Below are 27,354 nucleotides of genomic sequence, written 5' to 3' on the forward strand. Positions count from 1 at the left end.
TGGACAGACCATGCTAGGGACCAGACATTTACCTGACTTTAACCCTGCTCTTATTGGACAGACCATGCGAGGGACCAGACATTTACCTGACTTTAACCCTGCTCTTTTTGGACAGACCATGCTAGGGACCAGACATTTACCTGACTTTAACCCTGCTCTTATTGGACAGACCATGCGAGGGACCAGACATTTACCTGACTTTAACCCTGCTCTTATTGGACAGACCATGCTAAGGACCAGACATTTACCTGACTTTAACCCTGCTCTTATTGGACAGAGCATGCTAGGGACCAGACATTTAGCTGACTTTAACCCTGCTCTTATTGGACAGACCATGCTAGGGACCAGACATTTACCTGACTTTAACCCTGCTCTTTTTGGACAGACCATGCTAAGGACCAGACATTTACCTGACTTTAACCCTGCTCTTATTGGACAGACCATGCTAGGGACTAGACATTTACCTGACTTTAACCTTGCTCTTATTGGATAGACCATGCTAGGGACCAGACATTTACCTGACTTTAAGCCTGCTCTTATTGGACAGAGCATGCTAGGGACCAGACATTTAGCTGACTTTAACCCTGCTCTTATTGGACAGACCATGCTAGGGACCAGACATTTACCTGACTTTAACCCTGCTCTTATTGGACAGACCATGCTAGGGACCAGACATTTACCTGACTTTAACCCTGCTCTTATTGGACAGACCATGCTAGGGACCAGACATTTAGCTGACTTTAACCCTGCTCTTATTGGACAGACCATGCTAGGGACCAGACATTTACCTGACTTTAACCCTGCTCTTTTTGGACAGAACATACTAAGGACCAGACATTTACCTGACTTTAACCCTGCTCTTTTTGGACAGACCATGCTAGGGACCAGACATTTACCTGACTTTAACCCTGCTCTTATTGGACAGAGCATGCTAGGGACCAGACATTTAGCTGACTTTAACCCTGCTCTTATTGGACAGACCATACTAAGGACCAGACATTTACCTGACTTTAACCCTGCTCTTTTTGGACAGACCATGCTAGGGACTAGACATTTACCTGACTTTAACCCTGCTCTTTTTGGACAGACCATGCTAGGGACCAGACATTTACCTGACTTTAACCCTGCTCTTATTGGACAGACCATGCGAGGGACCAGACATTTACCTGACTTTAACCCTGCTCTTATTGGACAGACCATGCTAAGGACCAGACATTTACCTGACTTTAACCCTGCTCTTATTGGACAGAGCATGCTAGGGACCAGACATTTAGCTGACTTTAACCCTGCTCTTATTGGACAGACCATGCTAGGGACCAGACATTTACCTGACTTTAACCCTGCTCTTTTTGGACAGACCATGCTAAGGACCAGACATTTACCTGACTTTAACCCTGCTCTAGTTGGACAGACCATGCTAGGGACTAGACATTTACCTGACTTTAACCCTGCTCTTTTTGGACAGACCATGCTAAGGACCAGACATTTACCTGACTTTAACCCTGCTCTTTTTGGACAGAGCATGCTAGGGACCAGATAAAAACTGTGGGTCTCATTGCCAGGAAACACCCCTAGTGACTGATCTTTATGTAAATCAAGTTGTATGTTATGTGGATAAAGTTCATTGGGAAACATTACTGACACATTGATTTGTTGGTCACTTCATTGTTGATCGGTAAAATATGCCTCTTAGTGCTTGACGTGAGGGAGAGCTTCAGGGTGTTGGCCTAGCTTTCTCCACCCCTAAGGCTGGCTCAGCCTATCAGTGGGCTACGCGCCTCGGGTTTCTGTGGCGATGAAATTGAATTAATTAGACAGTAATTGATTGGATATCCAGGGATGTGTGTGGACACACTTGTCTTCAGGGCTGAAGCTTGTTGGCTCTTGTCTGCAGAGTGTGATGCCCTGTCTAGATGAATAAACACAAGCCTCAGATACTGCCAGTTACAGTACCTAGAAAAGCTGTGAGGAGCTGACACTGATATACTGTAGTTTTATTCAAGTATTGATAATTTACCCAGTTAGCTGTCAAAATAATCTATTGTATTAAGATGATAAACACTTGGTTAACATTGGGAGCCTGACACAGTTGGAAATCAAACAACAGTATTTACTGGTTTGGGCTTATTCAAGATACAAGGTCTGTTACTTGCTTGTTAATATTGTACTGATCTTCTTGTCTGGTGATTAGCAAAGTATTATTTCACACAACCCTAAGCTTAAGTGACATTTTAAAACAAAGTGTTGTTAATTTACCTAAGGCCTTTATTGTTTTTTGCTTATAAGCACAATCGATAGAGACATGCCTCATCAGGGTGATTATGCTGGAATACGATTTCAGCTCCGATGGCAGAAAGCCCTCTGAATTAATTTCTAAACTAATTAGTGTTGTGAGGTAGTGTTGTGCACCTATATGGTTTATGAGTAATGAACTGGCTTTTTGTCTCCCGGCTTTGTCTTTAAGAGGAGCCCTATGGGTCTGCAGTGGGGATTTCCATGAACATCCAGAGAATTGAACCACAAAGGACCAAGAGATTCTGAGAATTCTCAGAATCTTGTTGGATGAATGATCTTTCTATATATTCAGTGGCTGAATACAGCTGTGAAATAAGTCTAATGAATCCCTCCCTCCCTCTCCGCCTCCCCCTCTCTCCCAGACTGATCCAGGAGGAGAAGGAGTCGACAGAGCTGCGGGCGGAGGAGATAGAGAACCGTGTGGCCAGCGTCAGCCTGGAGGGTCTCAACCTGGCCCGTATGCACCACCCCGGAGCCTCCATCACCGCCTCGGCCACCGCCTCCTCCCTGGCCTCTTCCTCCCCGCCCAGCGGACACTCCACCCCCAAGCTGGACCACCGCAGCACCGCAGACATGGAGCGCATGGGTATCATGACACTGGTACGCTGCTGGGGTCAGGACGGGCTGTGGGTGTGGTGGGTGAGTGGGTGGGGGTTAGTTGTGTGCGTATGTATGTGTATGTACGAGTGTATCCCAGTCTTGACGAAGGCTACCACAGCCGTATCAGGCTCTGTCTGTATTGTGGTGCAGGACAGGGCCAATAGAAGCACCTGGGATCAGCATTCAGTATGCTGTGTTTGGCCTCTTTCTTTGTTCTCAGCCTTGCTCTTTCAATAGACTTCATACGACTACTTCACCTGAGCCGCCCTTGATTATTCTAGAACGGAGAGTAAACTCAATTTGATGGTAAACTGGTAACCTTAAATGACCCTGGACCAGATTTCAAAGCAGCTCCAAGAGAGAGCCAGACATAGATTTTTTTCAAAAGCCAGCCACTTGTAAAAGCATGTATTGGCTTTCTTTCAACTTTATTTAGATGGTGTTCTTTCCTTGATGGATTGAGTTGCATAATCTATCTGGCTGAGGTTCATTACTCCTTCATTGTAGAGCTTGGCTTGGTTTGTGTGTGTTGTAGATACCAGGATGTGATAGTCTGTGCTATGTTTGTTTACTATGTTTTAAGGACTTTTTTATACTTGCCACTATTGTCCTATTGAGCAATAAAAGTACTGTCTGTTAGGTCAATAAAAGTACTGTCTGTTAGGTCAATAAAAGTACTGTCTACATTAGGTCAATAAAAGTACTGTCTGTTAGGTCAATAAAAGTACTGTCTACATTAGGTCAATAAAAGTACTGTCTGTTAGGTCAATAAAAGTACTGTCTACATTAGGTCAATAAAAGTACTGTCTGTTAGGTCAATAAAAGTACTGTCTGTTAGGTCAATAAAAGTACTGTCTACATTAGGTCAATAAAAGTACTGTCTGTTAGGTCAATAAAAGTACTGTCTGTTAGGTCAATAAAAGTACTGTCTTTTAGGTCAATAAAAGTGCTGTCTACATTATGTCAGTAAAAGTACTGTCTGTTAGGTCAATAAAAATACTGTCTGTTAGGTCAGTAAAAGTACTGTCTGTTAGGTCAATAAAAGTACTGTCTGTTAGGTCAATAAAAGTACTGTCTACGTTAGGTCAATAAAAGTACTGTCTGTTAGGTCAATAAAAATACTGTCTGTTAGGTCAATAAAAGTACTGTCTGTTAGGTCAATAAAAGTACTGTCTACATTAGGTCAATAAAAGTACTGTCTACATTAGGTCAATAAAAGTGCTGTCTACATTAGGTCAATAAAAGTGCTGTCTACATTAGGTCAATAAAAGTGCTGTCTACATTAGGTCAATAAAAGTGCTGTCTACATTAGGTCAATAAAAGTGCTGTCTACATTAGGTCAATAAAAGTACTGTCTGTTAGGTCAATAAAAGTACTGTCTGTTAGGTCAATAAAAGTACTGTCTACATTAGGTCAATAAAAGTACTGTCTGTTAGGTCAATAAAAGTACTGTCTGTTAGGTCAATAAAAGTACTGTCTTTTAGGTCAATAAAAGTGCTGTCTGTTAGGTCAATAAAAGTACTGTCTGTTAGGTCAATAAAAGTACTGTCTTTTAGGTCAATAAAAGTGCTGTCTACATTATGTCAGTAAAAGTACTGTCTGTTAGGTCAATAAAAATACTGTCTGTTAGGTCAGTAAAAGTACTGTCTGTTAGGTCAATAAAAGTACTGTCTGTTAGGTCAATAAAAGTACTGTCTACGTTAGGTCAATAAAAGTACTGTCTGTTAGGTCAATAAAAATACTGTCTGTTAGGTCAATAAAAGTACTGTCTGTTAGGTCAATAAAAGTACTGTCTACATTAGGTCAATAAAAGTACTGTCTACATTAGGTCAATAAAAGTGCTGTCTACATTAGGTCAATAAAAGTGCTGTCTACATTAGGTCAATAAAAGTGCTGTCTACATTAGGTCAATAAAAGTGCTGTCTACATTAGGTCAATAAAAGTGCTGTCTACATTAGGTCAATAAAAGTGCTGTCTACATTAGGTCAAGAAATGTATAATAGTAATAATGTCTGTCAAAACAGAAAATGTGTGTCAGTCTGTCTCTTGTGAAAAAATAGCCTTGTTGTCCTATACTGTAGTATATTCTTCTTTATGGCAACAAACAATAGAAGAGTCACACATACAGCATGGGACAAGACAAGGAGCACTTCAGAGTACATAAACATATCCATCTACAAATATCCCATATTTCATTAGCCTGTAAATTTAGTACAAGCATTCCAAGTCAGAATGCATGGATTGGTCAGAAGGTTCGATCTGATCTTCATCTTAGTCACAGCAGTGGACAAACACGGTCTGCTTAAACTAATAACACACTAATTATAGTTTTTTTTCTGTCTCTGTCTGTCTGTCTGTCTGTCTGTCTGTCTGTCTGTCTGTCTGTCTGTCACACACACGCACTCAGCACACTGACCCAGGGTGGTAGTGCTCCAGATGTCCCCATCACAGGGTGTCTGTCTCTTTTTTCTATCCTCCACTGGGCTAAAAATATTCAAATCCCCACAATCCATCCAGCCATCCATCCAGCCAGCCAGCCAGCCAGCCAGCCAGCCAGCCAGCCAGCCAGCCAGTCAAACGGTCTCAGAGAGTGAATGTTGCCAATACCCAGGGGCTTTTAAAGAATGAGCCTTTGATTTTATTGACCTCTCAAATGAATAGTGGCAAAGCAGGTTATTTTGTCAACAAATCACTGTAACTGATTGTGTGGTGTAATGTGTAATTGACAGGTTATGTGCCCACCTGATGGTATATCGGCTAGCCATGTCTATAACTATACATGAGGTGTTTCTGTATGGGGGAGGACATTTAGTTTAATCTTACTGATTTACTCTAAACTGCTGTTTTCCTTTTCTTTCCTGTCCTCCACCCTGCAGCCCAGTGATCTGAGGAAACACAGGAGAAAGGTACAGTACTAATGATATGTTCATTTTATTACATTAGACATTTCAAATGCATAGTACCTCGGTCTTCCTGTAGATGACTGTCATGGTCTGGTGTATCCTTGCCATTATTGGACTCTGAAGACCTATAAGCAAACAATGTTGTAGAGATTGATGTGTGAGGTGTGACTATCAAATCAAATCAAATTTGATTTGTCACATACACATGGTTAGCAGATGTTATTGCGAGTGTAGCGAAATGCTTGTGCTTCTAGTTCCGACAATGCAGTAATAACCAACAAGTAATCTAAACTAACAATTCCACAACTACTACCTTATACACACAAGTGTAAAGGGATAAAGAATATGTACATAAAGATGTATGAATGAGTGATGGTACAGAACGGCATAGGTAAGATGCAGTAGATGGTATAGAGTACAGTCTATACATATGAGATGAGTAATGTAGGGTATGTAAACATAAAGTGGCATAGTTTAAAGTGGCTAGTGATATGTATTACATAAAGATGGCAAGATGCAGTAGATGATATAGAGTACAGTATACACATATACATATGAGATGAGTAATGTAGGGTATGTAAACATTATAATAAGTGGCATTGTTTAAAGTGGCTAGTGATACATTTTTACATAATTTCCACCAATTCCCATTATTAAAGTGGCTGGAGTTGAGTCAGTATGTTGGCAGCGGCCACTATATGTTAGTGGTGGCTGTTTAACAGTCTGATGGCCTTGAGATAGAAGCTGTTTTTCAGTCTCTCGGTCCCTGCTTTGATGCACCTGTACTGACCTCACCTTCTGGATGATAGCGGGATGAACAGGCAGTGGCTCGGGTGGTTGTTGTCAATCAATCAATCAATCAATCAAGTTTATTTTATATAGCCATTCGTACATCAGCTAATATCTCGAAGTGCTGTACAGAAACCCAGCCTAAACCCCCAAACAGCAAGCAATGCAGGTGTAGAAGCACGGTGGCTAGGAAAAACTCCCTAGAAAGGCCAAAACCTAGGAAGAAACCTAGAGAGGAACCAGGCTATGAGGGGTGGCCAGTCCTCTTCTGGCTGTGCCAGGTGGAGATTTTTATGGCCTTCCTGTGACATCGGGTGGTGTAGGTGTCCTGGAGGGCAGGTAGTTTTCCCCCGGTGATGCGTTGTGCAGACCTCACTGTCCTCTGGAGAGCCTTACAGTTGTGGGCGGAGCAGTTGCCGTACCAGGCGGTGATACAGCCCGACAGGATGCTCTCGATTGTGAATCTGTAGAAGTTTGTGAGTACTTTTGGTGACAAGCCGAATTTCTTCAGCCTCCTGAGGTTGAAGACGCGCTGCTGCGCCTTCTTCACCACGCTGTCTGTGTGGGTGGACCAATTCAGTTTGTCCGTGATGTGTACACCGAGGAACTTAAAACTTTCCACCTTCTCCACTACTGTCCCGTCGATGTGGATAGGGGGGTGCTCCCTCTGCTGTTTCCTGAAGTCCACAATCATCTCCTTTGTTTTGTTGACGTTGAGTGTGAGGTTATTTTCCTGACACCACACTCCGAGGGCCCTCACCTCCTCCCTGTAGGCCGTCTCGTCGTTGTTGGTAATCAAGACTACCACTGTAGTGTCGTTCGCAAACTTGATGATTGAGTTGGAGGCGTGGGTGAACAGGGAGTACAGGAGAGGGCTCAGAACGCACCCTTGTGGGGCCCCAGTGTTGAGGATCAGCGGGATGGAGATGTTGTTACCTACCCTCACCACCTGGGGGCGGCCCGTCAGGAAATCCAGGACCCAGTTGCACAGGGTGGGGTCGAGACCCAGGGTCTCGAGCTTGATGACGAGTTTGGAGGGTACTATGGTGTTAAATGCTGAGCTGTAGTCGATGAACAGCATTCTCACATAGGTAATACCTCTTGTCCAGATGGGTTAGGGCAGTGTGCAGTGTGGTTGCGATTGCGTCGTCTGTGGACCTATTGGGTCGGTAAGCAAATTGGAGTGGGTCTAGGGTGTCAGGTAGTGTGGAGGTGATATGGTCCTTGACTAGTCTCTCAAAGCACTTCATGATGACGGAAGTTAGTGCTACGGGGCGGTAGTCATTTAGCTCAGTTACCTTAGCTTTCTTGGGAACAGGAACAATGGTGGCCCTCTTGAAGCATGTGGGAACAGCAGACTGGGATAAGGATTGATTGAATATGTCCTTAAACACACCAGCCAGCTGGTCTGCGCATGCTCTGAGGACGCGGCTGGGAATGCCGTCTGGGCCTGCAGCCTTGCGAGGGTTAACACGTTTAAATGTTTTACTCACCTCGGCTGCAGTGAAGGAGAGCTCGCAGGTTTTGGTAGCGGGCCGTGTCAGTGGCACTGTATTGTCCTCAAAGCGAGCAAAAAAGTTATCTAGTCTGTCTGGGTGCAAGACATCCTGGTCCGCGACGGAGCTGGTTTTCTTTTTGTAATCCGTGATTGACTGTAGACCCTGCCACATACCTCTTGTGTCTGAGCTGTTGAATTGCGACTCTACTTTGTCTCTATACTGGCACTTAGCTTGTTTGATTGCCTTGCGGAGGGAATAGCTACACTGTTTGCATTCGGTCATGTTTCCGGTCACCTTGCCCTGGTTAAAAGCAGTGGTTCGCGCTTTCAGTTTCACGTGAATGCTGCCATCAATCCACGGTTTCTGGTTTGGGAATGTTTTAATCGTTGCTGTGGGTACGACATCGTCAATGCACTTTCTAATGAACTCGATCACCGAATCAGCGTATTCGTCAATGTTGTTGTTGGACGCAATGCGGAACATATCCCAATCCACGTGATCGAAGCAGTCTTGAAGCGTGGAATCAGATTGTTCGGACCAGCGTTGAACAGACCTGAGCGCGGGAGCTTGCTGTTTTAGTTTCTGTTTGTAGGCTGGAAGCAACAGTGTTGTAGAGATTGATGTGTGAGGTGTTACTATAGTGTAATAACAGTGTTGTAGAGATTGATATGTGAGGTGTTACTATAGTGTAATAACAGTGTTGTAGAGATTGATGTGTGAGGTGTTATTATAGTGTAATAACAGTGTTGTAGAGATTGATATGTGAGGTGTTACTATAGTGTAATAACAGTGTTGTAGAGATTGATGTGTGAGGTGTTATTATAGTGTAATAACAGTGTTGTAGAGATTGATATGTGAGGTGTTACTATAGTGTAATAACAGTGTTGTAGAGATTGATGTGTGAGGTGTTACTATAGTGTAATAACAGTGTTGTGGAGATTGATATGTGAGGTGTTATTATAGTGTAGTAACAGTGTTGTAGAGATTGATGTGTGAGGTGTGACTATAGTGTAATAACAGTGTTGTAGAGATTGATATGTGAGGTGTTACTATAGTGTAATAACAGTATTGTAGAGATTGATATGTGAGGTGTTACTATAGTGTAATAACAGTGTTGTAGAGATTGATGTGTGAGGTGTTACTATAGTGTAATAACAGTGTTGTAGAGATTGATGTGTGAGGTGTTACTATAGTGTAATAACAGTGTTGTAGAGATTGATGTGTGAGGTGTTACTATAGTGTAATAACAGTGTTGTAGAGATTGATATGTGAGGTGTTATTATAGTGTAGTAACAGTGTTGTAGAGATTGATATGTGAGGTGTTACTATAGTGTAATAACAGTGTTGTAGAGATTGATGTGTGAGGTGTTATTATAGTGTAATAACAGTGTTGTAGAGATTGATGTCTGAGGTGTGACTATAGTGTAATAACAGTGTTGTAGAGATTGACGTGTGACTATAGTGTAATAACAGTGTTGTAGAGATTGATGTGTGAGGTGTGACTATAGTGTAATAACAGTGTTGTAGAGATTGATGTGTGAGGTGTTATTATAGTGTAGTAACAGTGTTGTAGAGATTGATATGTGAGGTGTTACTATAGTGTAATACCAGTGTTGTAGAGATTGATGTGTGAGGTGTTACTATAGTGTAATAACAGTGTTGTAGAGATTGATGTGTGAGGTGTTACTATAGTGTAATAACAGTGTTGTAGAGATTGATGTGTGAGGTGTTACTATAGTGTAATAACAGTGTTGTAGAGATTGATATGTGAGGTGTTACTATAGTGTAATAACAGTGTTGTAGAGATTGATGTGTGAGGTGTTACTATAGTGTAATAACAGTGTTGTAGAGATTGATATGTGAGGTGTTACTATAGTGTAATAACAGTGTTGTAGAGATTGATATGTGAGGTGTTACTATAGTGTAATAACAGTGTTGTAGAGATTGATATGTGAGGTGTTACTATAGTGTAATAACAGTGTTGTAGAGATTGATGTGTGAGGTGTTACTATAGTGTAATAACAGTGTTGTAGAGATTGATGTGTGAGGTGTGACTATAGTGTAATAACAGTGTTGTAGAGAATGATATGTGAGGTGTTACTATACTATTTTAATAAGAGCTACTAACAGGTCTCTTCACCTCTCCACGGTCAGATTGCGGCCACAGACGATGACGGCCAGGACAAGGCTACCATCAAGTGTGAGACGTCCCCTCCCCCCACGCCCCGGACCGTACGCATGACCCGCACACTGCCAGCCTCCTCACACAATGAGGCCCGAGGGTATGCTGCACTTATAGCGCTCACACACACACACACACACATACTCCACCTTCTTCATCCTGACGGTAATTTATGAGACAAATTGTCTCTTACCCAAGTTGTATATTTTTCCTTGATTGTGTGTGTGTGTGCGTGCGTGCGTGTGTGTGCGTGCATGCGTGTGTTTGCAGCATTGCTGCCAGCCTGGAGGCAGAGGCCAGTGCACTGAGCAGCGTAGCCAGCAGTCAGGACTCCATCAACAAGCAGCCCAAGAAGAAGGGCATCAAGTCCTCCATCGGACGCCTGTTTGGCAAGAAGGAGAAGACCAGACTGGCACAGCTGCATGCCCACAGGGAGGCCATCGGGCAGAGCCAAGGTACTGGTCTACACTCAGCACCTCTCTGATATGAGTTGCTCTTATGTACTGTTTGGTTAATGAGTAGTCATTCATTTACATTGACATTTTAGTCATTTAACAGTTTAGCGGACGTTCTGATTCAGAGTGACTGACAGGAGCACATAGAGTGCCTTGCCAGGGGGATAATACTTTCTCAAATCAAATTGTATTTATCACCTGTGCCGAATACAACAGGTGTAGACTTCACAGTGAAATGCTTACGAACATTTCCAAACAATTAAAATAAATGATGATTAAAAATAAAATAGCAGAATAAAATAAGAAATATATACAGGTAGTACCAGTAGCAGATCAATAATGGATCTATATACAGGGAGTACCAGTAGCAGATCAATAATGGATCTATATACAGGGAGTACCAGTAGCAGATCAATAATGGATCTATATACAGGGAGTACCAGTACCAGATCAATAATGGATCTATATACAGGGAGTACCAGTACCAGATCAATAATGGATCTATATACAGGGAGTACCAGTAGCAGATCAATAATGGATCTAAACTCAGCAAAAAAAGAAACTTCCGTTTTTCAGTGCCCTGTCTTTCAAAGATAATTCGTAAAAATCCAACTAACTTCACAGATCTTCATTGTAAAGGGTTTAAACACTGTTTCCCATGCTTGTTCAATAAACCATAAACAATTAATGAACATGCACCTGTGGAACGGTCATTTAGACACTAACAGCTTACAGACGGTAGGCAATTAAGATCACAGTTATGAAAACTTAGGACACTAAAGAGGCCTTTCTACTGACTCTGGAAAACACCAAAAGAAAAATACCCAGGGTCCCTGCTCATCTGCGTGAATGTGCCTTAGGCATGCTGCAAGGAGGCATGAGGACTGCAGGGCAATAAATTGCAATGTCCGTACTGTGAGACGCCTAAGACAGCACTACAGGGAGACAAGACGGACAGCTGATTGTCCTCGCAGTGGCAGACCACGTGTAACAACACCTGCACAGGATCGGTACATCTGAACATCACACCTGCGGGACAGGTACAGGATGGCAACAACAACTGCCCGATTTACACCAGGAACGCACAATACCTCCATCAGTGCTCAGACTGTCCGCAATAGGCTGAGAGAGGCTGGACTGAGGGCTTGTAGGCCTGTTGTAAGGCAGGTCCTCACCAGACATCACCGGCAATAACGTCGCCTATGGGCACAAACCCACCCACATCCTGCCACCAGCCATACTGCTCGTTCTGTGCGTGATTTCCTGCAAGACAGGAATGTCAGTGTTCTGCCATGGCCAGCGAAGAGCCCGGATCTCACTCCCATTGAGCACGTCTGGGACCTGTTGGATCGGAGGGTGAGGGCTAGAGCCATTCCCCCCAGAAATGTCTGGGAACTTGCAGGTGCCTTGGTGGAAGAGTGGGGTAACATCTCACAGCAAGAACTGGCAAATCTGGTGCAGTCCATGAGGAGGAGATGCACTGCAGTACTTAATGCAGCTGGTGGCCACACCAGATATTGACTGTTACTTTTGACCCCCTCTTTGTTCAGGGACACATTATTCAATTTCTGTTAGTCACATGTCTGTGGAACTTACAAATATTTACACATGTTAAGTTTTTTTAAATAAAAGCAGTTGACATTGAGAGGGCGTTTCTTTTTTTGTTGAGTTTATATACAGGGAGTACCAGTTCCAGATCAATGTGCAGCGGTACGAGGTATTTGAGGTAGATATGTACATGAAGGCAGGGTAAAGTGACTAGGCATCAGGATAGATAATAATAAGGTATTTGAGGTAGATATGTACATGAAGGCAGGGTAAAGTGACTGGGCATCAGGATAGATAATAATAAGGTATTTGAGGTAGATATGTACATGAAGGCAGGGTAAAGTGACTAGGCATCAGGGTAGATACTAATAAGGTATTTGAGGTAGATATGTACATGAAGGCAGGGTAAAGTGACTGCATCAGGATAGATGATAGTAAGGTATTTGAGGTAGATATGTACATGAAGGCAGGGTAAAGTGACTAGGCATCAGGATAGATAATAATAAGGTATTTGAGGTAGATATGTACATGAAGGCAGGGTAAAGTGACTGGGCATCAGGATAGATAATAATAAGGTATTTGAGGTAGATATGTACATGAAGGCAGGGTAAAGTGACTAGGCATCAGGATAGATAATAATAAGGTATTTGAGGTAGATATGTACATGAAGGCAGGGTAAAGTGACTGGGCATCAGGATAGATAATAATAAGGTATTTGAGGTAGATATGTACATGAAGGCAGGGTAAAGTGACTAGGCATCAGGGTAGATACTAATAAGGTATTTGAGGTAGATATGTACATGAAGGCAGGGTAAAGTGACTGCATCAGGATAGATAATAGTAAGGTATTTGAGGTAGATATGTACATGAAGGCAGGGTAAAGTGACTAGGCATCAGGATAGATAATAATAAGGTATTTGAGGTAGATATGTACATGAAGGCAGGGTAAAGTGACTGGGCATCAGGATAGATAATAATAAGGTATTTGAGGTAGATATGTACATGAAGGCAGGGTAAAGTGACTAGGCATCAGGATAGATAATAATAAGGTATTTGAGGTAGATATGTACATGAAGGCAGGGTAAAGTGACTGGGCATCAGGATAGATAATAAAAGTAAGGTATTTGAGGTAGATATGTACATGAAGGCAGGGTAAAGTGACTGCATCAGGATAGATAATAGTAAGGTATTTGAGGTAGATATGTACATGAAGGCAGGGTAAAGTGACTAGGCATCAGGGTAGATAATAATAAGGTATTTGAGGTAGATATGTACATGAAGGCAGGCTAAAGTGACTAAGCATCAGGATAGATAATAATAAGGTATTTGAGGTAGATATGTACATGAAGGCAGGGTAAAGTGACTAGGCATCAGGGTAGATACTAATAAGGTATTTGAGGTAGATATGTACATGAAGGCAGGGTAAAGTGACTAGGCATCAGGATAGATAATAATAAGGTATTTGAGGTAGATATGTACATGAAGGCAGGGTAAAGTGACTAGGCATCAGGGTAGATAATAATAAGGTATTTGAGGTAGATATGTACATGAAGGCAGGGTAAAGTGACTAAGCATCAGGATAGATAATAATAAGGTATTTGAGGTAGATATGTACATGAAGGCAGGGTAAAGTGACTAGGCATCAGGATAGATAATAATAAGGTATTTGAGGTAGATATGTACATGAAGGCAGGGTAAAGTGACTGGGCATCAGGATAGATAATAATAAGGTATTTGAGGTAGATATGTACATGAAGGCAGGGTAAAGGGACTGGGCATCAGGATAGATAATAATAGTAAGGTATTTGAGGTAGATATGTACATGAAGGCAGGGTAAAGTGACTAGGCATCAGGGTAAATAATAATAAGGTATTTGAAGTAGATATGTACATGAAGGCAGGGTAAAGTGACTAGGCATCAGGATAGATAATAATAAGGTATTTGAGGTAGATATGTACATGAAGGCAGGGTAAAGTGACTGGGCATCAGGATAGATAATAATAAGGTATTTGAGGTAGATATGTACATGAAGGCAGGGTAAAGGGACTGGGCATCAGGATAGATAATAATAGTAAGGTATTTGAGGTAGATATGTACATGAAGGCAGGGTAAAGTGACTAGGCATCAGGGTAAATAATAATAAGGTATTTGAAGTAGATATGTACATGAAGGCAGGGTAAAGTGACTAGGCATCAGGATAGATAATAATAAGGTATTTGAGGTAGATATGTACATGAAGGCAGGGTAAAGTGACTAGGCATCAGGATAGATAATAATAAGGTATTTTAGGTAGATATGTACATGAAGGCAGGGTAAAGTGACTAGGCATCAGGGTCGATAATAATAAGGTATTTGAGGTATATATGTACATGAAGGCAGGGTAAAGTGACTGGGCATCAGGATAGATAATAGTAAGGTATTTGAGGTAGATATGTACATGAAGGCAGGGTAAAGTGACTAGGCATCAGGATAGATAATAATATGAGTAAAATAAAGAATAGTAGCAGCAAATTGTGTGTGTGTGTGTGTGTGTGTGTGTGCGTGTGCGTGCATGTTTGAATGTGTGAGGGATTTGTGTGGGAGTGACAGTGTAGAGTGTCTGAGTGAGTGTGTGTACATATAGTCTAGTGAGTGTGTATATGGTGTGTATATATACTCTAGTGATTGTGTATATGGTGTGTATATGTAGTCTCGTATATACACACCATATACACACTCACTAGACTATATATACACACCATATACACACTCACTAGACTATACAGTGGGGCAAAAAAGTATTTAGTCAGCCACCAATTGTGCAAGTTCTCCCACTTAAAAAGATGAGAGAGGCCTGTAATTTTCACCATAGGTACACTTCAACTATGACAGACAAAATGAGAAAAAAAAATCCAGAAAATCACATTGTAGGATTTTTAATGAATTTATTTGCAAATTATGGTGGAAAATAAGTATTTGGTCACCTACAAACAAGCAAGATTTCTGGCTCTCACAGACCTGTAACTTCTTCTTTAAGAGGCTCCTCTGTCCTCCACTCGTTACCTGTATTAATGGTACCTGTTTGAACTTGTTATCAGGATAAAAGATATATAAGATGTATACAGTATGTTGTGTATATATAGTCTCGTGAGTGTACATAGGGTCAGTGCAAGAGAGTTAGTGCAGATAGTTCAGGTACCATTAATTGACTATTTTTCTTATGGCTTTGGGATAGAAGCTGTCTCAAATGCCCAATTTTTGGGCCCTTCCTCTGACCCTGCCTGATATAGAGATCCTGGATGGCAGGTCGCTCAACCTCAGGGATGTACTGTGCTGGCCAATTGCCATACCAAATGGTGATGCAGTCAGTCAAGATGCTCTCGACGGTGCAGCTGTAGAACTTTTTTAAGGATCTGAGGGCCCTAACCTGCCTGTATTATGTTAGATGATACTTGTCACAGAGGTTATGACTTACCACTTCACCATCCAAACATCACCTCTAATGACTCTGCCATCTGTGTGAAGTAGATTATGTGACTATGAAAAAGTGTAAACTCTCTGTTGAGTACAGATTCAGAGGAGATAAGTGTAGCTCCTTGCTAGTACTGTCTGGATGCTATCTACACGGGATGATTTCTATGAGCCATGCAGGCAGTGCAGTAACGTCCCATTCTCCCTCTCTCACAGGAGCGTCTGATCCAGACCTGGGTCAGGACATGGCTGTGGGGAAGCTGGGGACTCAGGCTGAGAAAGACCGCCGGCTGAAAAAGAAGTAAGCTTTCACAACACCCCCCTCCTGCCCCTCACACCTGCCACCACAGCATTTCACCCCAAACAAACAGCAACCTTGCGCTTAATAATACTCGATTGGCTCACATCACAACCAGTGGGAGATAAATCAGACCTGTGCCACTGGAAACACTGGGCAATGTACCACACCAGTACTAACACCCCCCTGTGTTAATCTACGGTACATGACACTACTGTAGTAAAGTGTTATGATGCACACACCTTTTTATGTGCCAGACAGCAGTGTCTGTCTATAGTAAATCTGAATAGAGATCATTATCCTGTTTCCAACCTTTGACCCCGTACACAGTGGCTGGTGAGGAATCTCTGGGTTCATTAGTCCTTTTCCTGTATAGGAGGCAGTTCCATATGTGGCTGGATAGAAGATACATCTCCAATACTCCCACTCTCCAGCAGAGAGAGGATCAATACAGACCAGGAACCTGAATAAACGTACAATAGAGGGATCCCCCCTAACCAAACACAGTCAGACTATTGATTGGGTTAGAAGTCTATTCATGTCACACATTGTATGCCTACGATTCTTAGTTCATGCTTTTGGTTTGGTTTTCCAGATATAGTCCTCCTTTAAACCCACACATGAACGACAAAACAGGATGGTTCCCTCATGTGCAAGTTTCCTCTCCTTTCAACTGGGGATGTATGTGTCTACTGTGTCAGTGCCAAATGACAAATGCGTTCTCTATAGGCGAGCTTTGAGTTGTCATGACAAATAACTTTCCCACCCTTACATATGATCAATAAAAGGTATTATGATGATGACGACTGTGTTCTATTTGGTGTCGATTCTCCAGTTTTCCAGGAAGTGGACCGCCTTGCATCTTGATGCTCTCCTCCAGTGCATGCTATTGAACTGCCTGCTGAATTTATATTGACATTTTCAGCCTGGTCAATATCGTGATCGTTCATTGCTGATGTGTTGTGTATGTGTGATGTGTTGGGTAATGTTTGGCATTTGGCTGGTTTGTTCCTGTGAAGAATGTGAACCAATGCATTGCAGGTGTCTTGCCCCAAGTGCATTATCTTTCGTCTGCCTGCACGCGATGCTGTAAAAAGCTGCATCAACCAAAGAGAAGAAGAAAGTGGCTGTTCTTTTGCTAACCAATACTACTCTTTGACTTGTCATTCTACTGTTCTAATGTCAGTCTTTGGAAAAGCTCTTGTCACCTGTCTACTTGAGAGCCTGTTTCTATTTTGCTGTGTGTGTGTGTGTGTGGGTGCCTGCATCCATGTGTGTGTGTGTGTGTGTGTGTGTTTGAATATGTGTCCGTGCATGTATGGGCAGTGTGTGTGTGTGTGTGTGTTTGTGCATTCGTGTGTGTTTTGGGGGCAAGGTGGTGGCAAGGGGGTGCTGTTAACTCATTAACAATTGTGCACTTTTTGTCTCCCGTCACTTTCTCTTCCTCTCTCTCTCCTTGTACTCTTCCTCCCTCCCTCTCATCCTGTGACTAAAGAAGCGGGTAAGTTGTGACAGTGTGACACCTGGACATCTCCATTGTCAGCGCTGTGCCGTCTGTCCACCCCTGTCCATCCATCTGTCCCCCTCCCAATGGCCGGTGCCAAAGCTGACGTCACTCTGACCCTCTATGGCTGTTAATGACCCCTTGCTTTCTAGCTATCTTTCTTCCTTTCGATCTTTCTATCTTTTCATTTACCGTATAAAATGTTTCTCCCTCACAGTGCAGTGGCGGCTGCATCCATGGCTGGACAAAGAATGTGTGCCGTCACCCGTTAATGGGGTTGATTTTTATACTTGGAATGTCCAACACCTTCCTCCTTCCTTGTGCGTGTTTCTATCTCTGTGACTGTGAGATATAACCGGTTCTGATACCGGGTTATGGGGCGTCATATCTTGTTGTTTTATTTTCTTTGTCATAACTGTTTCCTTCCTTTCCCAGCTATGTTCAGTGGATGTATACCTCATCCATAACAACCTGACATGAACATATCTATCTATATGCCTGTTGTATTGATACGACATTGAATGGAAACAATTGATTATTGATTAATATCAATGGACACACCTCCTATGTTGTGTGTCAGTCCATTCAGTCTTTGTATGGTGTATTCAAGTGCCCTTTCTCTGCACTGAGGCCTTCAACTCTGACCAAGTCACATACATAATGTGTCACGTGCCTTTTCTCCATATGCCTCATGTTGGCCACTATGTCTCCAGATGGAAGACATTTTAGCTGCACTCAGGAACTAGTTTCTGCCTTCGAACTCTCATGAATTATTCTGTTCACTGAATAGAATTGTATCTTCAGAAGTCTGTTTTTATGTGTGTAGCATGTTGTGTGAGTTATGTATTTATCAGCTCAACAGGCCCTCTCTATATTCAGACTCTTAGACCAATCAGACACTATCAACTGTCTTCAGGAAGTAACGTTCCACAGTTAGGTATCTCTCTAGCGTAGCCTCTCTGGTTCTTCTCTACGCCATAGGCCTCCCATCCATCTGCTCCCCAACTCCATTAGTTAACAGCGTGCACACAGCAATAAAGATGAAACAACCACACACATACCCCAAACACACATTTATATAGACGTTTCACAGTGTTGGTGTCGCAGGAATCAGCATATTACAAATTGCCTGGTACATGACTGAGTAAAGAGAACCTCCTCTCCTCTGCTCTCCCTAGATAAGGTGCAATTTACTCTGAGCTGAGTATGGCGGCGGGAGTGCTTAGCACTGCTTTCAAAGTGGTGCTCAGCATAAATAACACATTTCTCTATTTCACTCGGGTCATCTTAGTTTACCTATTGAACACTTCCACCGCCACACAAAAATGCAGTATTCCATCAAAGAATGTGAATAAAGACACCAAACACGATTTAAAGATGGCCAGAAAGAATACATTCAGCAAGACTCTCAAAAGGATATCGCAGTCAGCAGAAAAAGCCCAGTCTCTCTGTAGTTAGTATTTCAGCCGTAGTAACACATTCCCAGCTGCAGCACAGAGGCAAGTGGAGATTGGTGGTTCTTCAGATTAGCAACAAAGTCAGGCTTCAGTCACCAGCCCAGCAGCCCTAGCTGTCCCTCCCTTCAAGGTGTGTCTGGACCAGATGGTGAGAGAGAGAGGGGCAGAGAGAGAGAGGGGCAGAGAGAGAGAGGGGCAGAGAGAGAGAGGGGCAGAGAGAGAGAGAGAGAGAGAGAGAGAGAGAGAGAGAGAGAGAGAGAGAGAGAGAGAGAGAGAGAGAGAGAGAGAGAGAGAGAGAGAGAGAGAGAGAGAGAGAGAGAGAGAGAGAGAGAGAGAGAGAGAGAGAGAGAGAGAGAGAGAGAGAGAGAGACTAATTTTACATGCAGTGTGTGTATGGAGAGATTGATGTACTGTTTGATAAGAACGTGCCCTTTCAGAAAGCTCTGGCCTGTGAGAGATAAAGTGTGTGGCACTGTACAGTGAACACATACACAAAATCTCGGTGTAATACTAGTGCCTTGTGTGAGGGGGTGTGAGTGTCTCAGTATATGTGTGTGTGCAGTGCATTAATCCCATGTCTCTGCTCCCGCCCTCAGGCACGAGCTGTTGGAAGAGGCGAGGAGGAAAGGCTTACCTTTCGCCCAATGGGACGGCCCCACAGTGGTGGCCTGGCTGGAGGTAGGCACTCCTCTACTCTGGCCTGGAGCCATTCTCAACCCTCCCGCCTCTGGGATAGATTCACAAGGTCTGTTCCAGACTCCCACTCTGTGAAGAAGATAATATTCTCCACCCCAGTGAGGTGGTCTATTCCTCCTTGACTCCCCAGTCTGCACACTCAGCATTCACCTGAGATACGACACCCATTATCCTCTTAACCTCTGACCGTTGATGATGTTTCACATTTCAAATCAATTACCCGATGCCTTTCCACAGCCTAATGGTCACCCTTTCTAATATGGCTCTTCGAAATGCAGACCAGATGCTTTCCTTTAATCAAAACATGACTGGTAAAGGATGTGGAACGACACAGTGCTGTTACATAATCGTTGGATGTATTGTAATTACGACCCGGGGAACTCCAATGCCGTAGTCAGCATGTTACCGAGAGTTATTATAAAATGATTATGCCTTCGGCTGACATTACTCTTTGTGCTTTATTATATTAAGTCTATTATCTAATCCAGTGTTTCCCCAACTCCAGTCCTCCAGTACCCCCAACAGTACTCATTTTTATTGTAGCCCTGGACAAGCACACCTGATACAACTGGTCAACTGATCATCAAGCCCTCAATGAGTTGAATGAGGTGTGTTTGTCCCAGGCTGTAACAGCAATGTGTGATGTTGGAGGACTGGAGTTGGGAAACACTCTGGTGTTGGGCCTATGGCAGTGGATTGAATCTGGATCTCACTGATATTATAGGAGACAGTGTCCCATATTTTGATGTCACCTTGGTGGGAGCCTCAGAGGCCTGTTGGTAAAGGTCTACTCTGTGATTTACTATGCCACTTTCTCCCCAGCACACCATTTCCCTGTTAAATCAATTCCAAATGGGTTTGAGTGTAATTGCTTGACAATACACCTCATAAAGGCCATAGTGATGTTGTTTAATATTAACATGGGTATTCATTAAGTAAATGAATGCGTTGCCTATCAATGAATCATCACAGTTTATTTTCTGTCTTCATTGAAATATCCTATGTCTGTATTCAGTTTTTCCACATTTAATCATGACAGAACATGCTTGACATACAAGGTGAACATTTCAACCATGACTGCCCCCTACTGTTTCTCAGTAGATCTTTATTTAAACAAGGAAGCGCTACACAACTTGTCTACCATAAGTAAGGATGGTAGACAAGTTCTCCCACCACATCACCTATCGTTCTCCCACCACATCACCTATCATTTGTAAAAACAAGCTCACTCGCTACTTTACATGAAACCACAAATGGTCTTCCTCCTCCTGTTTCAGTTGTGGCTGGGGATGCCCGCCTGGTACGTGGCGGCATGTCGTGCCAACGTGAAGAGCGGTGCCATCATGTCTGCCCTGTCGGACACAGAGATCCAGAGGGAGATTGGCATCAGTAACCCCCTGCACCGCCTCAAACTACGCCTGGCCATTCAGGAGATGGTCTCCCTCACCAGTCCATCTGCTCCGCCAACCTCCAGAACCGTGAGTTGACACACACACACACATGCACCCATGCATGTAACTGCTGTCAGTGTGTTAGCTTAGCATATAGCGCTGCCTCCCTGAACCTGCCTCTGACTGGGCTTTAACCAGGCTTCTCTATCACACCATCACACATGACCTATTCGATAGCTCCACCGGCGACATTTTGAGTGAGCTTACGGCACGTTCTTGACTCCGATACACACATGCATACTGTAATGACCTGACTAGATCATAAAAGAACAACTGTCCAGACAGAGGATTGAGTTTACGAATGGACGGTTTATTAAACCAACTTTACACAGGCTACTGTTTGACCGTAGCCCACGCCAAATAAATGAAAGATAGCCCACAAGCCAATCGTGACCTTCTCTTGTGAAGCCCAGACGTAAGAGAGAGAACAAAGGCAAAACCCGGTCTTAACTTCCAATGCTCCATCCCCCTGCCCAACCCCCCTCCACGCCACTCCGCCAACCGCCAGGATGCCCGGCATCAGAACATTCCAGGCATTCCCGTGATTGGCAGATAGCAGGTTGATTGACATGTCGGACACCGCGAACACTGGGTACTGGTCAGTACAACACAACCACCTACTAGCCTAACACATAACACACAGCTGTCTGTGCGGGTCGCTACACAGCCCCCCCACCACAAAGTCCCTCGACCCCGAGGGAACAAACAAAGTCTCTGAAGCGACCCGGAGGTCTCCTTTGCCTGCGTGGCCGTGATGGTCGCAGAGTGCCCCTCTGGGAACCAGGGGATGAAGGCAGGGATATGGGGGACAAGGAAGCGGGAACGGGTAATACAGTCCGTGGCTCTGGGGAACCACACGGTGACACAGGGGGGGAGACAGGGGGAGTGGGCTGTCTGGAGCCTTGTCTGCGGCACCTGGGGGTGGGTGCCTGGAGAATGGCATTGCCAGAGAGGGGAATTGTGGGGGTTCCTGGGGTTTGGGGAGAAGAGGCCCCTCTGTATGGGGCTAACCTGTCCCGGTGCAGTGCCACCTTTCTCCCCCTGGGAGGAAGCTGCACCCGGTAAACAACCTCCCCTACCCTCTCCAGGACACTGCAGGGTCCCACCCAGTGACTGTCCAACTTGGGGCATCTGCCTTTTTTCCTTAGCGGGCTGTAGACCCAGACCAGCTCCCCAGCCACAAAGTGCCTTCCCCGGGTGTGCACGTCATAGTTCCTCTTCTGCCTCACACCTGCATTCACCAGCTGCTCTCTGGCGAAGGTGTGGGCTGTCTCCAGGCAGTCCTGGAGTCTCCGGGCATACTCCGGCCCCGGGGGAACATGAGGGCTATCCAGGGGCCGACCAAACACCATCTCCGCAGGGGTGCGGATCTCTCTCCCCAGCATGAGGAGGGCAGGCGTGCAGGAGGTGGAGTCTTGGACAGCGGAGCGGCATGCCATGAGGACCATAGGCAGGTGCTTGTCCCAGTCACGCTGGTGTTTGGAAGAGACGATGGCCAGCTGCTGTCCAAGCGTTTTATTGAAGCGCTCTACAAGGCCATCACTTTGAGGATGGAGAGGAGTAGTGCCGGTCTTGTGCATACCCAGCCTCTCACACATGGTGGCGAACACACGGGACTCAAAGTTTCTGCCCTGGTCGCTGTGGATGGACTCTGCAGCTCCAAACCTGCTGAACATCCCCGCTGTCAGGGCGTCGACGATGGTCTCTGCCTCCTGGTCAGGCAGAGCATAGGCCTCGGGCTTGGCCGTGAGCACCCAGCGGTTTCCACTGTCTGTGGTGGGGAACGGCCCAACTACATCCACTCCCACCCTCTCCATGGGAGCCCCCACTGGGAACTGTTGGAGCTGAGCATGAGAGCGGCCTGGGGGGTCCTTTCTCGCTGTGCAGTTGTCACAGCGGCGACAAAAGTCCTCCACATCCCTCATGTGCTGCCCCCAGTAGAAGCCCTGACGGAGACGGCGCAGTGTTTTTGTGACCCCAAAGTGTCCAGTCCCCACCCCGCCATGAGTACTCTGGAGCACAGCCTCCCGCAATGCTTTTGGGACCACCACCTGCCACCTCTCCTCTCCCGTAGCTGACTCCTTCCATGCCCGCTGTAGCACGCCATCAGCCAGCCGCAGTCTCTCAAACTTTGACCACAACCCTTTGGTCGCGAGTGAGAGCGCTGTCACCTCTTCCCATGGTGGCCTCACCTGCGCCTCTACCCACTGTAGCACTGGCTGTAGGTCTGTGTCCCGTCCCTGCTGCTGCCGCCATTCAGCCATGTCGACAGTCTGCAGCTCACAGCAGACAGGCCCGCTCGCCCGACACACTGTGGCACAGACCCCCTCTGCACACAGCTCTCTCTCCCGTCCCTCTCTCCGTTCACAGTGGCGGCAGCCGTCTGCAGTACAGGGCCGACGGGACATGGCGTCGGCGTTGGAGTGGCGTGCCCCTGCCCTGTGCACCACCGTGAAGTCATACGGCTGAAGCTCCTCCAACCAGCGTGCCACCTGGCCCTCTGGCTCTCTGAAAGACATGAGCCACTGGAGAGCAGAGTGGTCAGTCCTTACAGTAAAGGGCAGACCACCCAGGTAGTACTTGAAGTGTTTGACGGAAGCCACAACAGCCAAGAGCTCCCGCCGGGTGACACAGTAGCGGCGCTCATGTTTGTCAAATGTTTTGCTGAACCTGGGCCAGCACCCCACCCATGCCCACATTGCTCGCGTCTGTGTCCAGGATAAAGGGCAAGGTGAGGTCAGGGGGGGCGAGCACGGGGGCCTCGATCAGTGCACGTTTGAGGGTGTTGAACGCCTCCTCACACTCCACTGTCCAAGTGAAAGCTTTGTCCTTCGGCAGCAGGCGGTTCAGTGGAGCAGCAACGCTTGAGAAGCCCCGTACAAACCTCCTGTAGTACGAGGCCAGGCCCAGGAAGCTCTTCAGCTGACGCTGGTCGGTGGGGGTGGGCCAGTCTCTGACAGCCCCTACCTTGTCCTCCATGGTGCTGATCCCCTCCTTCCCCACTCGGTGGCCCAAGAAGGACACCTCTCTCCTCATGAAGTGGCACTTCTCGGGGTGGAGCTTCAGACCTGCGGCAGCCACCCTCTCCAGCACACGCCGTAGCGCCCCCAGGGCTGACTGGAAGGAGCTGCCATGGGCCAGGATGTCATCGAGGTATACCAGACACTGCTGTCTGGGGATGCCATCCAGCACCCTGTCCATCAAACGCTCAAAAGTAGCTGGAGCGTTGCACAGGCCAAAGCACAGGACCTTGAACTGCCAGTGTCCTCTGTTAGTGGAGAATGCAGTTTTGGCTCTGGCCTCTGGGGAGAGGGGCACCTGCCAGTAGCCACTGCGGAGGTCTAGTGAGGAGAACCAGGAGGACCCCCTAACCAGGTCCAGCGACTCATCGATACGTGGTATGGGGTATGAGTCCTTCCTGGTTACCTCATTCAGCCGCCTGTAGTCCGCACAGAACCTCAGCTTGCCCCCCTTCTTCGGAACCATGACGACTGGCGCCGCCCAGGGGCTGTCTGAGGGCTCAATGAAGTCTGCCCGCTGCATCTCCAACACAGCCTTGTCTGCCGCCTCCTGGCGTGCCAGCGGGATACGGCGGGGACGCATCTTGATGGGTCGAGCATCACCTGTGTCGATCTCATGCTGCACCAGATGAGTCTGACCCACCTCTTCCTCACTCAGCGCAAAGCTGTCTCTGAATTCAAACAGCAACTGCCACAACCGTTCCTGCTGCTCGGGGTCAAGACCAACACAGTTCCTCCCTCATATCTCCCTCACTGCAGACAGTGTCCTCTCCTCTCCCATCTGGGGTAGCTGGGCTGTGGGGGGCGCGGCCTGGGCTCACAGAGGGCTGTGTCATGGAGGTAGCTGGGGGAATGTAACACACCGCAGTAGGTGACAGGGGGGCTGGGGAAAAGTCACACACAGCTGTGGGGGAGGGGGGGCAGCCATGAGTCTCTGCTGCTTTAACTGTTGGAGTAAAGGGTTTGTTGGGTTGAGTGAATGTGACATTAGGGGGGGGCATGGTGACTTCCGGCCCTCCCTGGAAGCTCAGTGTGCCCCTATTTAGGTCTAACTGGCAGCCTGTGCTCCTAAGAAAGTCCAACCCCAGGATACAAGGGTCCTGCACAGCCGCCACCCACACAGGATGACGCACAGTCCTGCCCCCTACTGTCAGAGTCATTATTCCCTTCCCTTTCATGGGTGCCAGCTCACCTGTGACTGTGCGGAGCTGCACAGTTGTAGGCTCACACTGAGTCCAACCTGGCACAATATCTGGCCTCACCAGGGTTACTGTGGACCCAGTGTCCACCAGGGCGGAGCAGGGCACACCCTCCACAGTGACAGGGACATGACAAAAGTCCCCAACACAGGTCCGGCCCACCACAACAACAGGCTCCATCCGCTTGCTCTCGTCTGCTTCTGGGGGAAGTGGAGCCTTGCTTCCTCGTCTGTGCCGGTGGGCTCCTCCTGAAGATGATGGTGGTTGGGATAGAAAGCCAGGGGTCCGCACTACCCGGTCTATGCGGACCCCGAGTCGTTTCCCTGAGCTCTGGGGGACATGGGGCAATTTCGGCGCAGATGGCCTGGCTGGCCACAACCCCAGCAGACCCTGGGACCAGGGTGTGTGTTTTGTGCCGCCTGTAGCGACACAGCACGAATGAGTTCTGTCATTTCAGCCACCCATGCAGGCTTTTCCGGCTCCGGGCTGCTCTGCCCCCCAGCTCGCACAGAGGGTGTGTCTCCCTGCACCCCCACCAAAGCCCCAGCTGAAGTCCCAGCCCACACCAGCTCCCTCTCCAAAGCCATCTCCAAGGCTATCTGCAATGACTCAGGATGAGCCAGCTGGGTCTGTATGCGCAGCTCCGTAGGAGAGAGCGCCTGTATGAACTGGTCCCGTGCTAGCTCGCTCTGCACGGAGGGGGGCATGTGAGCATATGCCCGCCGAGAGAGGCTCTCAATGTCATTAGCTAACACCCGTAGAGGCTCTCCTGGCTGCCTGCGTCTATTACTCAGTTCGGAGCGCAGTAGCCCGGGCTGTACACACTGTCCATAGCGCCTCCTCAGTGCTCCCACTAAAGCGCCATAATCATGTCTGTCCTCGGGGCTAATCAATATCAAACAGGACAGAGCTTCATCCGTGAGGCATAAAGCCAACTGCAGTGCCCTTTCTTCATCCGACCACCCCCTAAAATGAGCTAACAGTTCAAACTGAGCATGAAAAGCTTCCCAATCCGCCTTACCGGAATACTTCGGGGTCTTAACAGATACGGACGCAGCCGGGAACTGGGCGCCGCCATGTTTGTTTACATCCTGAGCCCCAGATTCCTCGTCCCGCCGCGTCGACGTCACCACTTCGGCCCGCCCACCAGAATCCGCGCGAAACACAGTCGACGCTCATCCTCGTCCCGCCGCGTCGACGTCACCACTTCGGCCCGCCCACCAGAATCCGCGCGAAACACAGAGGCGCTCATGCCCGCTTCAGCCGCCATCACTCTAGCGTCCTCCCTCAAGCGGCCTCTGCGCTCCGACGCCCTGGCGATCTCCTCAGCCAAAACCTCCGACGTCCATTCACACGTATCTCCTTGGCCATAATCGTCCCCTACCTCCACCTTCACTTTCGGATTCCCTCGAAGCATTTTCAACCCCCGTTCTCACCTACGGTAGCTAGCCACAGAAGTCAGCTAGCTAGCTGGCTAACTTTTATCAACGTTTTTACTTCTGACACCAATGTAATGACCTGACTAGATCATAAAAGAACAACTGTCCAGACAGAGGATTGAGTTTACGAATGGACGGTTTATTAAACCAACTTTACACAGGCTACTGTTTGGCCGTAGCCCACGCCAAATAAATGAAAGATAGCCCACAAGCCAATCGTGACCTTCTCTCGTGAAGCCCAGACGTAAGAGAGAGAACAAAGGCAAAACCCGGTCTTAACTTCCAATGCTCCATCCCCCTGCCCAACCCCCCTCCACGCCACTCCGCCAACCGCCAGGATGCCCGGCATCAGAACATTCCAGGCATTCCCGTGATTGGCAGATAGCAGGTTGATTGACATGTCGGACACCGCGAACACTGGGTACTGGTCAGTACAACACAACCACCTACTAGCCTAACACATAACACACAGCTGTCTGTGCGGGTCGCTACAATACATACACACAGATGGTATAGTCTTCAAGGGTAGAGACACTTAAGAAGCTATTTCTGCTAGTTTGCATTGTAAC

General features: G+C 46.3%; 1 protein-coding gene across 23 annotated transcripts in view; it reads left to right on the top strand.

The window, feature by feature from the left end:
• The window catches only part of LOC129838266 (liprin-alpha-2-like), a 277,919-nt gene that overhangs the window by 240,382 nt on the left and 10,183 nt on the right, over positions 1-27,354 (top strand). For all 23 annotated transcript variants that reach the window (XM_055905110.1, XM_055905111.1, XM_055905094.1 and 20 more), the window contains 7 exons: positions 2,658-2,895; positions 5,772-5,801; positions 10,241-10,368; positions 10,539-10,723; positions 15,938-16,022; positions 19,577-19,658; positions 20,954-21,154. In XM_055905110.1, coding sequence (XP_055761085.1) covers positions 2,658-2,895; positions 5,772-5,801; positions 10,241-10,368; positions 10,539-10,723; positions 15,938-16,022; positions 19,577-19,658; positions 20,954-21,154 — 949 coding nt within the window. The remainder of the gene's footprint in view (positions 1-2,657; positions 2,896-5,771; positions 5,802-10,240; positions 10,369-10,538; positions 10,724-15,937; positions 16,023-19,576; positions 19,659-20,953; positions 21,155-27,354) is intronic.

The sequence above is a fragment of the Salvelinus fontinalis genome, chromosome 39 (assembly GCF_029448725.1).
Source record: "Salvelinus fontinalis isolate EN_2023a chromosome 39, ASM2944872v1, whole genome shotgun sequence".
In the NCBI taxonomy this organism is placed as follows: domain Eukaryota; kingdom Metazoa; phylum Chordata; class Actinopteri; order Salmoniformes; family Salmonidae; genus Salvelinus; species Salvelinus fontinalis.